Below are 15,000 nucleotides of genomic sequence, written 5' to 3' on the forward strand. Positions count from 1 at the left end.
CGAGGGCGGGGCCGGCAGGGAGGGCGGGCCCCGCGGGGTGCCCGGCCGGGCGACGGAGGCGGGGCGACGGCGACGGGGGCGGGGCGAGCGCCGAGGCGCGGCAGGGGAGGCGGGGCGTACGCAGGGCACGTCCTGAGCCATGAAGGCCCACAGGGCTGCTAGCACCAGCGAAGGCAAGGCCTCATCCCCGAACCAGGCCTCAGCAACCGGGGCCCGCATGGGGCTCCACCCTGAGCAGCTGAATACGGCCGGGACCAGGCAGCCAATCAGCACGCAGCACGCCCAATTGACAAATCCCCCAGTGTCCTCGCTACTCTCAACCTGAGCCACAGGCCGTCAGCTACTGCGGAGAAGCCGTTCCTGCTGATTTAATACGACACCCTGCCCATGGCAGACCGGGGAGCTGGACGCCTCTTACACTGAGAACACATTCGCTCTCCCAGCAGGGGGTTCAGCACTCACCAACACTTCAGCCTCGCACACAGTGGCATACGTAACGGCTATAACTGCTTACAGGCTACTGCTCGTGAAGTCCTTCCCTCTCTCCCTCTTTATCCCTTTGTCAGTCCATCTGGATAGCGAGTCTGACAGGTGTTTTATTTAGCTCAGAACAGAGCGCACAGCAGATAGCAGTGTCAGCTTCAGTCTGAAACTAACTAAAACACACACACACACTAACACAAACACACCGATAGCAGTGTCAGCTTCAGTCTGAACTAAAACACACACACAATTGCGCGAGAAGACACAGCGATGAAGAAGGACGAGTCTTGAGAGTGAGCACACAGACCGGAGGGAATCAGCTCCAGCATCGTGAGAAACAGACAGATAACACACGGTGGAAAGAGAGGGATGAGAGTGGAGGAGTGTAGAGAGGTGGAGGGCCTGGGGCGGGAGAGGCAGCGTGGCCCCGGGGGGTAGATCGCCTCCGTGCGGGACCCTCTGTGCGGGACCCTCTGCGGGACGTCAGCTGATCTGGATCGCTCCCTCTGATCAGGTTCCTGCGCGTGGTTTCCGTGCCAACATGTTTGCCATAGTGATCCCGCGTCCCGCGTGCTCCCGTGGCGACAGGTCTGCCAAGCAGCCGCAGATCGCTAATCTTCTCCGTTTAAAGCCCCTCCGTGCTCCTAAAAAGCTGTTTTACCACTCAAACCCTCTCTACCTCTCCCTCTCTATCACTCCCTCTCTCTCCTTCTCTATCTCTCCCTCTCTTTATGTATATCTATCTCTCCCTATCTCTCTGTCTCTCCCTCTCTCTTTCTCTATCTCTCTCTCACTCTCTCTTGTAGGTGAGTAAGAACAGCTGTCTGGTGCAAGAGGAGACACTTCACACCAACTCACACTCACACACACAACCTCACACACACGCACACACACAACCTCACACACACGCACACACACACAACCTCACACACACGCACACACACAACTCTCTTGTTTGCAGGCAGGATGACTGCCGCTGATGTAAAATCTGGTCTGACATGCTCTGATTTCAGCAACTCTCTCTCCCTCTCTCTCTCTCTCTCTCTCTCTCTCTCTCTCTCTATTTTATTCCTCTGCTATCAGTCTCCAGTAGAGCTGTTTCTCCACTCTTCTGCCCTGGTTCTTTTTAACGTGCAAAAAATGCCTCCCGCTGGTAAACTAAATTTGTCAACTAGCTTTCAAAGCCCCGCCTCCTTTTGGTGTCAATCAATGCAGCTCCTCCCCCTGCCTCCTGTGTCTCCCCGCCTCCTCCCCTTCTCATGCTCCACGCATATACAGCTCCACACACGTTCCTCGCCGTCCAGCCGCACAACGAGACCGTGACTGAAGCCGTCACTCGAGAGTGTGCACGCGGTCCTTGGTGTTCCGTGTTCCGCTGGTCCACTACACCGCGCGCTGTGCTTCTTCTTCTCTCTCTCTCTCTCTCTCTCTCTGTCTAGCTGTGTGTCCGTCTGTTCTCTGCGCCCTGTCCACTTCTCCGCTGTGCTCCTGCTCCGCTGTGTGTGTTCTCTCCGCTCTCCACTGCGTCCGCGCAGTCTGTCTGCTCCGGCTCGTGCTGTCGCGCTGTTTCTCTCTCTCTCTCTCCCTCCCTCTCCTACTCCCTCGCTCTCTCTCATGCGCTCTGGCCCTCTCTCTTTTTTCTTTTCTTTTCGTTTCTTTTCTTTCCAACGTATTCACATTCTTTCCTGGTATTGCTTCTGTCTTTTTGTTTGCACTCGTGAGCAGGTCACCAAAATGCTTCTCATGGTCTCATGCACTGCTCACAGTGATTTAAAGGTTTCTGCCTCTCTCCGTGTGTGTGTGTGTGTGTGTGTGTGTGTGTGTGTGTGTGTGTGTGTGTGTGTGTGTGTGTGTGTGAATTACCATGCTACCTGACACACACTCTTTTCCTCACTCTCATTCCCTCTTTTCACTTTCATTGATTTTGTCTCATTCGAAACAATCATCTCAAGAAAATACAGACATACATTCACATGCATATATTCACACACACACACACAAAACCCTTTCCAATGATTTGGAGAAATCATTGAAGTCACAGATAAGTGGATAAGCAAAGAAAGAAAGGTAGGGAATGCACAACGTTGAGCCTGCACGAGTGAGTGTGCACGAGTGAGCATGCACGAGTCACTACAGTCAATGTCCCAGTCTACTGAAAATTAACCTAGTCACTACAGTCTACTGAACATTAATCTAGTCACTACAGTCACTGTCCCAGTCTACTGAACATTAACTTAGTCACTACAGTCACTGTCCCAGTCTACTGAACATTAACCTAGTCACTACAGTCACTGTCCCAGTCTACTGAACATTAACCTAGTCACTACAGTCACTGTCCCAGTCTACTGAACATTAACCTAGTCACTACAGTCACTGTCCCAGTCTACTGAACATTAATCTAGTCACTACAGTCACTGTCCCAGTCTACTGAACATTAATCTAGTCACTACACTGTCCCAGTCTACTGAACATTAATCTAGTCACTACAGTCATTGTCCCAGTCTACTGAACATTAATTTAGTCACTACAGTCACTGTCCCAGTCTACTGAACATTAACTTAGTCACTACAGTCACTGTCCCAGTCTACTGAACATTAACTTAGTCACTACAGTCACTGTCCCAGTCTACTGAACATTAACTTAGTCACTACAGTCACTGTCCCAGTCTACTGAACATTAACTTAGTCACTACAGTCACTGTCCCAGTCTACTGAACATTAACCTAGTCACTACAGTCACTGTCCCATTCTACTGAACATTAACCTAGTCACTACAGTCACTGTCCCAGTCTACTGAACATTAACTTAGTCACTACAGTCACTGTCCCAGTCTACTGAACATTAACTTAGTCACTACAGTCACTGTCCCAGTCTACTGAACATTAACCTAGTCACTACAGTCACTGTCCCAGTCTACTGAACATTAATTTAGTCACTACAGTCACTGTCCCAGTCTACTGAACATTAATCTAGTCACTACAGTCACTGTCCCAGTCTACTGAACATTAATTTAGTCACTACAGTCACTGTCCCAGTCTACTGAACATTAATCTAGTCACTACAGTCACTGTCCCAGTCTACTGAACATTAATTTAGTCACTACAGTCACTGTCCCAGTCTACTGAACATTAACTTAGTCACTACAGTCACTGTCCCAGTCTACTGAACATTAACTTAGTCACTACAGTCACTGTCCCAGTCTACTGAACATTAACCTAGTCACTACAGTCACTGTCCCATTCTACTGAACATTAACCTAGTCACTACAGTCACTGTCCCAGTCTACTGAACATTAACTTAGTCACTACAGTCACTGTCCCAGTCTACTGAACATTAACTTAGTCACTACAGTCACTGTCCCAGTCTACTGAACATTAACCTAGTCACTACAGTCACTGTCCCAGTCTACTGAACATTAATTTAGTCACTACAGTCACTGTCCCAGTCTACTGAACATTAATCTAGTCACTACAGTCACTGTCCCAGTCTACTGAACATTAATTTAGTCACTACAGTCACTGTCCCAGTCTACTGAACATTAATCTAGTCACTACAGTCACTGTCCCAGTCTACTGAACATTAATTTAGTCACTACAGTCACTGTCCCAGTCTACTGAACATTAACTTAGTCACTACAGTCACTGTCCCAGTCTACTGAACATTAATCTAGTCGCTACAGTCACTGTCCCAGTCTACTGAACATTAACCTAGTCACTACAGTCACTGTCCCAGTCTACTGAACATTAATCTAGTCACTACAGTCACTGTCCCAGTCTACTGAACATTAATTTAGTCACTACAGTCACTGTCCCAGTCTACTGAACATTAATCTAGTCACTACAGTCACTGTCCCAGTCTACTGAACATTAATCTAGTCACTACAGTCACTGTCCCAGTCTACTGAACATTAATTTAGTCACTACAGTCACTGTCCCAGTCTACTGAACATTAACTTAGTCACTACAGTCACTGTCCCAGTCTACTGAACATTAACTTAGTCACTACAGTCACTGTCCCAGTCTACTGAACATTAACTTAGTCACTACAGTCACTGTCCCAGTCTACTGAACATTAACCTAGTCACTACAGTCACTGTCCCATTCTACTGAACATTAACCTAGTCACTACAGTCACTGTCCCAGTCTACTGAACATTAACTTAGTCACTACAGTCACTGTCCCAGTCTACTGAACATTAACTTAGTCACTACAGTCACTGTCCCAGTCTACTGAACATTAACCTAGTCACTACAGTCACTGTCCCAGTCTACTGAACATTAATTTAGTCACTACAGTCACTGTCCCAGTCTACTGAACATTAATCTAGTCACTACAGTCACTGTCCCAGTCTACTGAACATTAATTTAGTCACTACAGTCACTGTCCCAGTCTACTGAACATTAATCTAGTCACTACAGTCACTGTCCCAGTCTACTGAACATTAATTTAGTCACTACAGTCACTGTCCCAGTCTACTGAACATTAACTTAGTCACTACAGTCACTGTCCCAGTCTACTGAACATTAATCTAGTCGCTACAGTCACTGTCCCAGTCTACTGAACATTAACCTAGTCACTACAGTCACTGTCCCAGTCTACTGAACATTAATCTAGTCACTACAGTCACTGTCCCAGTCTACTGAACATTAATTTAGTCACTACAGTCACTGTCCCAGTCTACTGAACATTAATCTAGTCACTACAGTCACTGTCCCAGTCTACTGAACATTAATCTAGTCACTACAGTCACTGTCCCAGTCTACTGAACATTAATTTAGTCACTACAGTCACTGTCCCAGTCTACTGAACATTAACTTAGTCACTACAGTCACTGTCCCAGTCTACTGAACATTAACCTAGTCACTACAGTCACTCGGAATAAACACGAGGAGTATGGAGTGATTTTTGTTTCAATAGTTCCACAAAAGCAAAAGTAAATCCAAGAGCAGAAAGTATATGTTATGAATGCAAAACAGAAAAAAAATATATCAAAAGTATATATTTTTTATATAATTGGTTATTTGAAACTTATTTTCGTTTGCATTTGCAAGTTTTTGGTTCCATTGTTTTTGTTTTTTTGGATTTTCCCAGTAAGGTCTTTTGCTTCTGGAATCTCTCTTTGCTTCTGCTTCATTTTTTGCTTCTGACTTTTGGAACACATTTCACGTGTGGGAGGGTCTTAGATGAAGGCGTTCCTCTGCAATCTCCATTGGTCACTGATTCCGGACTGACACAGAGCTCTGGGACCAAGCCACGCCCACCCCACCAGCTTCCCAGCGTTTTCAAACATGGCGGAACGCGGTGGTTCTGTTTCACAGTAGCATGTAAACTAAGTTTTACCATAAAAGTTTATAATTAATTGGTAAATGGTCTGTAGATATTGCAAATGTACACTGTATAATAACTACATTAAGCTTGGCAGTTAATATTTAGCACACTTCACCAGCGCGAGCTTTTTAAAATTGTAGTGAACTGGATGCAGGCATGAAAATCTGTCACCTTGCGGCGAAATTCGCCGTTTTGAAGTTTTCATATTTTGCGGTAAAACAAACTCTTATGAAAAATAGGTAGATAGTAAAATAAGAAACAAGATTTTTTGTAGTTCTAAATGATGAACCCTGGTATTTTTTACACTCATTTTTGCCGCTGATGTTATTTATTGGTTCATTAAGATGTAATGGTTTTGACTGAGCCATCTGGAATGGCGAAAGCGGCTCGCGTTTACGGATCTGGCTCCATATATTGACAAGACAGGTCAATATTTTTCAGCGCGACATTACCGTGAGAGAAGTCAACAGGGAAGAGCGTGTTTAAAGCTAGCCTTTAAATTATTTTTAATTTAATCGCTGCTGTAGCTTCTGTCACCGTTTTGCTACATTCACAATAGTAGCGACTAGTTACTCGCTCCTCCAGTAACGTTCGCTAGCGTCCCCGCGGGTCTAAAGTGAGAAGGAAACTAATCCGCACTCTGCGTTTCAATGGACTACTCTTCTTACTCCCACCCTCCAAGTTAAAATCTGTTTGTTTTTATCTCTGAGTCGGACAGTATCTGAATGTCATGTCTGACATGTATTATGTTTAGTATCTCTATGTTCAATGGTTCAATGAATATTGTTCACTTCTTAATAAAATATGGACAGCACAAGATGCATGTGATGTGTGTTTGTGTGTGGTACCTGCAGAACACTGAAAAACTGTGAGTGAACAAAGCTGGTTGTATATAGGGTGGCCACTTTTCAGTATTGCTTTAATTTTGGTATTTGGCTTTAATTTTGGTATTTTTTACTATTATGAATTTTACTATATTTGGCATCACCTCTCGTACACCAGCTGCCCCCCACCCCCCGTCCGTCGCCATACCAGATATTGCAAATACTCATATTTCTTCCACACATCAATGTTCTCTCCATCCAGTTCACTAAAATTTTAAAAAGCTCGTGCAGGTGAGCATGCTTAATGTAGTTATTATACAGTGTACATTTGCAATATCTACAGACCATTTAGCAATTAATTATAAACTTTAATGGCAAAACTCAGTTTACATGCTGCTGTGAAACAGAACCACCGCGTTCCGCCATGTTTGAAAACGCTGGGAAGCTGGTGGGGTGGGCGTGGCTTGGTCCCAGAGGCGGTCTCAGAGCTCTGTGTCAGTCCGGAATCAGTGACCAATGGAGATTGCAGAGGAACGCCTTCATCTAAGACCCTCCCACACGTGAAATGTGTTCCAAAAGTCAGAAGCAAAAAACGAAGCAGAAGCAAAGAGAGATTCCAGAAGCAAAAGACCTTACTGGGAAAATCCAAAAAAACAAAAACAATGGAACCAAAAACTTGTCAAAATGCAAACGAAAATAAGTTTCAAATAACCAATTATATTAAAATATATACTTTTGATATATTTTTTTCTGTTTTGCATTCATAACATATACTTTCTGCTCTTGGATTTACTTTTGCTTTTGTGGAACTATTGAAACAAAAATCACTCCATAGAGGAGTTTCAACAAGCTGTACAAAATTCAGCCACCACACTGCAATATCTGTACATTGTTACATTAGGGTTAATGTTAGGATTAGGGTTAGGAACAGGGTTAGAGTGAACTCTACTGCTACTGAAACACATGGACATTCATCACGAAACACATCGCTGTGGCTCAGTGAACAAACGTGTCCTCTGAAGATAAGAACAGTGTTAAAGTCTAACCCTAATCCTAACCCTAATCATAACAACAACCCCAACCCCAACCCTAACCATAACCCAATCCAGGACCGGAGCACTCACAGACACGTTTAGCAAAGTTTTAAAGAATTTGCAGTCGTTGAACCAAACAAGCTTTTACAGTTGTTAAGAAGCACAAATTAAGTTCAAATCAAGTGTCAGCATAAAGACATGCATCTACAAACTACAGTAAACTCAGTGGGGAACCGTCAGGGCCCTCTACACCCTCTCAGATTGCCTAAAATATTCTTAAAACATAAATATATATAATCTATCCAATTCTTTTTAACTACTTACAGTTTGACAATCGACATCTAACAGAAATATAAGCAAATTAATTTTTCACCCGTGTCTATTCAATCTGTGTTGGAAGGTGAGGGGTTAAGTGGAAGCCTGTGAGCCTCTGTCTCCCCCTATCAGGACTGTGATGCCCACTGTTCGTTTACAGAGGGCCTGGCAGTTATAATTCAGCGCAATACCAGTGTCAAATGACAGGAAAATTGACCAATCATATCTTCCCTCTTAGTGGGCGAGCTTAACTGTATGATAATTTCCGCCCGCTGTGGCGATGCTAGCTGTCGTTAGCGTACCACCGCTAGCTAGTTCCGATTCATTCCTTTGATGCCCTCGTGCGCGTTGTTTACATATTCCGCTCCCGAGGAACACGGAGCTGTGAACCTTATTTTGTTGGAACCTTATTTTGCTTAAGAAGTTATCTAGTACAGATGTTTATTGCATTTCTAAAGCTGTACTGTCGTCTCAATTTTTTCTTTTTTATTCATTGCAGTAATTAGAAAGAGGAAGGGGGTGGGTGGGTGGGACAGTAATGGTCACGGTTCGCTACTGAGTAAACTACAATCAACTACAGCAACCTACAGTAAACTAGCAAGACTCTCTGCCTGAGGGGCAATGGCACAACCCTTCCTAACCCTTCCTATCACACACACACACACACACACACACACACACACACACACACACACACACACACACACACACACAGAGAGAGAGAGAGAGAGAGAGCATTGCCAACAGGGTCATGACAGGTTTTGAATGCTTCTGTTAACACTAAATCTCTCTTCACCTGGTTTATGTCTCACAGAAACAGGTTACATGTTGAAGGAAATATGGTGACACAAAATTTGTATCGGGAACCTGGAGCAGCAGGTCCAACAGGAAGAATGTTTAATTTCAAAGAAAATATGGGTCTGCTGTTTAGTGTAGCATCGGTGTGTAACTTCAGGGTGTAGCAACAGGGTGCAGCATCAGTGTGTAGCCTCAGGGTGTAACAACAGGGTGAGTGGCATTGTGAATGGGTCCTCGCACCAGCTCTGCCCTGCTGTTTACATACCCACAAGGCCAAAGCAACGTGTTAGTTATCACTGTATTCATCACACCAACAGGTAATTCATTCCATATAAAAACACAGCCCCCTGCCCATACACACATACACACATACACACACACACACACACACACACACACACACACACACCTTTTTACTGCATGTTTTAAATCTGTGCTTGGCATGTATAATGTATATTTTGCAGCAGGGCTTAAATAGGCCTATTGGCTCCAGGACAGAGAGATACAGAAACAGTTCATCCAGTGCTGGGAATCAGCAGGAGTCTTGGATCCAGGAAGTTAATTACATACGGCAACACTGGACTAAGTTCCTTACATCACAGCTCAACAGCATGAAGATCATAGTGTGTGTGTGTGTGTGTGTGTGTGTGTGTGTGTGTGTGTGTGTGTGTGTGTTATAAGCATTCCAGGGCTGTGAAACGTTCTTGCAACATAAACCTCACACATTGCACAATCACAATCCATCTCACAGATTTAATTATGCAAACGTACACACAGATATAAACACACACACACTCTCTCTCTCATGACATTCAATAGCTACGCATGGATATATACTGTGGAGAAAATATTGTACAACAGGATTTAACTAATCACTATAGTGTATTTGACACATATTAGAACAGGAACAGATAAATGTCCACAAAACTGTCTTCAGTTTATTTGATTTAAACTTGAAATGCAAAGCTGAAGAAAGAAGGGATGATGTAAAAGGAGGGTGATATATAACAAGATGGGTGATATAACAGGAAAGGTGATATAAAAGGGGTGACAAAACAGGATGGGTGCTAACAGGAGGAGTGATATAACAGGAAGGGTGATATACAGGAGGAGTGATTTAACAGTATGGATGATATATAGGAGTAATTTAACTCCTCTTGTGGGTGATATAGCAGGAGGGGTGATATATAACAGGATGGGTGAAATATAACAGGAGGGGTGATATATACAGGACGGGTGATATATAACAGGACGGGTGATATAACAGGAGGGTTGATATAACAGGAGGGATGATATATAAAAGGACGGGTGATATAACAGGAGGGGTGATATATAACAGGAGGGGTGATATAACAGTAGGGGTGATATATAACAGGAAGGGTGATATAACAGGAGGGATGATATATAACAGGACGGGTGATATAACAGTAGGGGTGATATATAACAGGACGGGTGATATAACAGGAGGGGTGATATAACAGGAGGGATGATATATAACAGGACGGGTGATATAACAGTAGGGGTGATATATAACAGGACGGGTGATATAACAGGAGGGGTGATATAACAGGACGGGTGATATAACAGGAGGGATGATATATAACAGGAAGGGTGATATAACAGGAGGGTTGATATAACAGGAGGGGTGATATATACAGGACGGGTGATATATAACAGGACGGGTGATATAACAGGAGGGGTGATATAACAGGACGGGTGATATATACAGGACGGGTGATATATAACAGGACGGGTGATATAACAGGAGGGGTGATATAACAGGACGGGTGATATAACAGGAGGGATGATATATAACAGGAAGGGTGATATAACAGGAGGGGTGATATATAACAGGACGGGTGATATATAACAGGACGGGTGATATAACAGGAGGGTTGATATAACAGGAGGGTTGATATAACAGGAGGGGTGATATATACAGGACGGGTGATATATAACAGGACGGGTGATATAACAGGAGGGGTGATATAACAGGACGGGTGATATAACAGGAGGGATGATATATAACAGGAAGGGTGATATAACAGGAGGGGTGATATATAACAGGAGGGGTGATATAACAGGAGGGGTGATATAACAGTAGGGGTGATATATAAAAGGACGGGTGATATAACAGGAGGGGTGATATATAACAGGAGGGGTGATATAACAGTAGGGGTGATATATAACAGGAAGGGTGATATAACAGGAGGGATGATATATAACAGGACGGGTGATATAACAGGAGGGGTGATATAACAGTAGGGGTGATATATAACAGGAAGGGTGATATAACAGGAGGGGTGATATAACAGGAGGGATGATATATAACAGGACGGGTGATATAACAGGAGGGGTGATATATAACAGGATGGGTGATATATAACAGGACGGGTGATATAACAGGAGGGGTGATATATAACAGGACGGGTGATATAACAGGAGGGATGATATATAACAGGACGGGTGATATAACAGGAGGGGTGATATAACAGGACGGGTGATATAACAGGAGGGGTGATATATAACAGGAAGGGTGATATAACAGGAGGTGAATTTGGTAGTCACACAGATACCGAGTGGAGGGTGATCGTCACTGTCTCAGGAGGTCTCGTCACTGCTGTAGTCAAACACAGCATACGTGTCTGTGCCATACGATTACACCCCTCCCCCACCCTTCCCAGCACAACTGTCAGGACCAGTTTGATTGGTTAGACTGACAATGACTTTGACCTTCCACTGAAATGAATGAAACCCTCTGTCTCACATAACAGGGAAACATGGATGTTACCAAAATGGATCCTTCAGATAGATAGACAGATGGATTCTGTAGGTAGAGAGACAGATGGACTCTGACAGTTAGTTTGTATGACCTGGTGAGTGCAGTGCGACTGTAAGAGGGATAATTAACCATCAAGACCAAACGACAAAGCCATCGCACTGACAGAGGTGTCGCACTGACAGAGGTGTCGCACTGAACAGGACTGCACTGAACAGGACTGCACTGAACAACCAACAAACATCAGCAATGGTGGAGCGGGTGAGGGCATTGATTAATGCAGTCCTGTGTGTGTGTGTGTGTGTGTGTGTGTGTGTGTGTGTGTGTGTGTGTGTGTGTGTGTGTGTGTGTGTGTGTGTGTGTGTGTGTGAGAGAGAGAGATAAAGAGAGAGTGTGTGCATGTGACAGTGTGTGTGTATGTGTTTGTGTGTGTGTGTGTGTGAGAGAGAGAGAGTGTGAGTGTGCATGTGAGTGTGTGTGTGTGTGTGTGTGTGTGTGTGTGTGTGTGTGTGTGTGTGTGTGTGTGTGTGAGAGAAACAGGGAGGGAGCGAGACACACAGAGAGACAGAAAGATGAGAGAGATGGGAGAGAGAGAGAGAGAGAGAGAGATAATGTACTATCCTGAAATTTTACAGAAAACTTAATTTTTAAAATAAAAAAAAAAAAAAAATCAGGACATTTTGACACAAACCCCTGCCTAACATGACCCCTCCCTAACACATCCAACATGAGGAACGATCCCTGTGTAACCCGACCCCTGTGTAACCCGACCCGTCTAACCCGACCCCTGTCTAAACCGACCCCTGTTTAACCCGACCCCTGTCTAACCCGACCCGCCTACCCCAATTCCTGCCTTACCCTACAACAGCTACCCTGAGCTCTCAGAGACATATATGCAGAACAGAAGCTAGTAGACTGACGTCTCTGTGACGCAAACCTGGTGCTCCAGTGAGGATTCATGATGCTGGGGGATCAATGGGGAACAGGGAACCTCAGGAACACAGCACACAATAGCACAGCACACAATAGCACAGCACACAATAACACAGCACACAATAGCACAGCACACAATAACACAGCACACAATAGCACAGCACACAATAACACAGCACACAATAACACAGCACACAATAGCACAGCACACAATAACACAGCACACAATAACACAGCACACAATAGCACAGCACACAATAACACAGCACACAATAGCACAGCACACAATAACACAGCACACAATAACACAGCACACAATAACACAGCACACAATAGCACAGCACACAATAACACAGCACACAATAGCACAGCACACAATAACACAGCACACAATAGCACAGCACACAATAACACAGCACACAATAGCACAGCACACAATAGCACAGCACACAATAACACAGCACACAATAACACAGCACACAATAACACAGCACACAATAACACAGCACACAATAGCACAGCACACAATAGCACAGCACACAATAACACAGCACACAATAGCACAGCACACAATAACACAGCACACAATAGCACAGCACACAATAGCACAGCACACAATAACACAGCACACAATAACACAGCACACAATAGCACAGCACACAATAACACAGCACACAATAACACAGCACACAATAGCACAGCACACAATAGCACAGCACACAATAACACAGCACACAATAGCACAGCACACAATAACACAGCACACAATAGCACAGCACACAATAACGCAGCACACAATAACGCAGCAAACAACAGCACAAGCACACAATAACACAGCACACAATAGCGCAGCACACAATAGCACAGCACACAATAGCACAGCACACAATAACACAGCACACAATAGCACAGCACACAACAACACAGCACACTAACACAGCACACAACACAGCACACAACAACACAGCACACAATAACACAGCACACAATAACGCAGTACACTATAACACAGCACACAATAACACAACAGCACAATAACAGCACACAATAACATAGCACACAACAGCACAGCACACACTAGCCCAGCAAACAACAACACAGCACACAACAACACAGTACACAACAGCACAGCACACAATAACACAGCACACAACAACACAGCACACAATAACACAACACAGGTGGGCTCAGGTGGATGAATGATCACTGATGTGCTAATGTGACCATTTCCCACCTACTGACTCACTTTATCACCATTTCCCCAAAGTCCTGAGGAGCCATATGCCTGTGTGTGTGTGTGTGTGTGTGTGTGTGTGTGTGTGTGTGTGTGTGTGTGTGTGTGTGTGTGTGTGTGTACGCACATGTCAACATGCTGTAGGCTGTTTAGAAGCCTGTTGTATTGTTTGTGTCTCTAACAATAATGGTTTATTGAGTTATCTTCCACTACCCAAGTTGACTCACCAGTCAGGCATGGAGGACCCAGGCCGACCCCCAAGCCGTCCCAATGGCAGTGAGCGTGACCACACCAGAGTCTTCCTCATTACCTCTTTACCCCCATCTCAGACTAGACAGACCCAGGACAGTAGACTCGGGAAGCTTTGGAAAACAGTGTTGCTAATGAACATTCTCTCAGGAATGTACTATAATATTGTTGCCAAGCAGATCTGAAAACAAATCTTATTAAAACCACCAAAATCAGCTTTAGAAAAGCCTGTTTGATCATAGAGTCACACCACAGAGCACATCCCCTGCAGAATAATTCCCATACAAATTATCTTGTTAAGCAAATGTAATAGATGAGGCTCCTCCCACCTAAATAAGATCTAATGGAGCATCATGTCCGGATGAGATAAAGAGCAGGTGTAAACAAAAGGGAACAGACATGGACACATTACTCCAGGTAGAAGATCAGAGACAGGCCCTAAACTAAAGTTTATCCAATCAAAATCAATAATGATCATGTAAACATCAATGATCTTGTCCAATATCTACATTTATGTCTCCTGTTGAGTTTCTGAGTTACAGAAAATTATGATACATAATGCATGATCCAGTTTATGGACCTACATAGCATATCACTACATCCACAGTTTACGAGATTACCAAATAGCTATCATCAGATTATGGTACAACACTCATCTGTAGATGAGATTATAGTAGAACTGTAATCAGTGGGTGAGATTATCGTATCATAAATGGATGACATTACCATCATCAGCAATTGAGATTATGGTAAAACAATGTTAATGTAAAACAATGCAGTAGAACAGCCATCAGTGGATGGAATTATGGTACAACAGTCATCAATAGATGACAATACATGCATGGGATTATGGTAGAAAAGTCATACATAGATGGGATTATGACAGAAAAGTAGATCAGTGGATGAGATCACAGTAGATCAGCCATCAATAGATGAGATCACAGTAGATCAGCCATCAATAGATGAGATCACAGTAGATCAGCCATCAGTAGATGAGATCACAGTAGATCAGCCATCAGTAGATG

General features: G+C 44.0%; 1 protein-coding gene across 3 annotated transcripts in view; it reads right to left on the reverse strand.

Moving 5' to 3' along the window:
• asic2 (acid-sensing (proton-gated) ion channel 2) overlaps positions 1 to 15,000 on the reverse strand; it is a 332,386-nt gene that overhangs the window by 105,633 nt on the left and 211,753 nt on the right. The window contains exons 1-2 of one of the 3 annotated variants that reach the window (XM_076995756.1): positions 1,407 to 2,043; positions 1 to 1,356 (exon numbers count right to left, since the gene is read on the reverse strand). The exon at positions 1 to 1,356 is cut by the window's left edge and continues 510 nt beyond it. The exons of the other annotated variants lie outside the window; for them this stretch is intronic. Of the exons in view, the coding sequence (XP_076851871.1) occupies positions 1 to 219 (219 nt within the window). The 5' untranslated portion in view covers positions 220 to 1,356; positions 1,407 to 2,043. Of the gene's footprint in view, positions 1,357 to 1,406; positions 2,044 to 15,000 lie in introns of those variants that run through there. 3 annotated transcript variants of the gene reach the window in all.

This window comes from Brachyhypopomus gauderio, chromosome 2, assembly GCF_052324685.1.
Source record: "Brachyhypopomus gauderio isolate BG-103 chromosome 2, BGAUD_0.2, whole genome shotgun sequence".
NCBI classification, from domain to species: domain Eukaryota; kingdom Metazoa; phylum Chordata; class Actinopteri; order Gymnotiformes; family Hypopomidae; genus Brachyhypopomus; species Brachyhypopomus gauderio.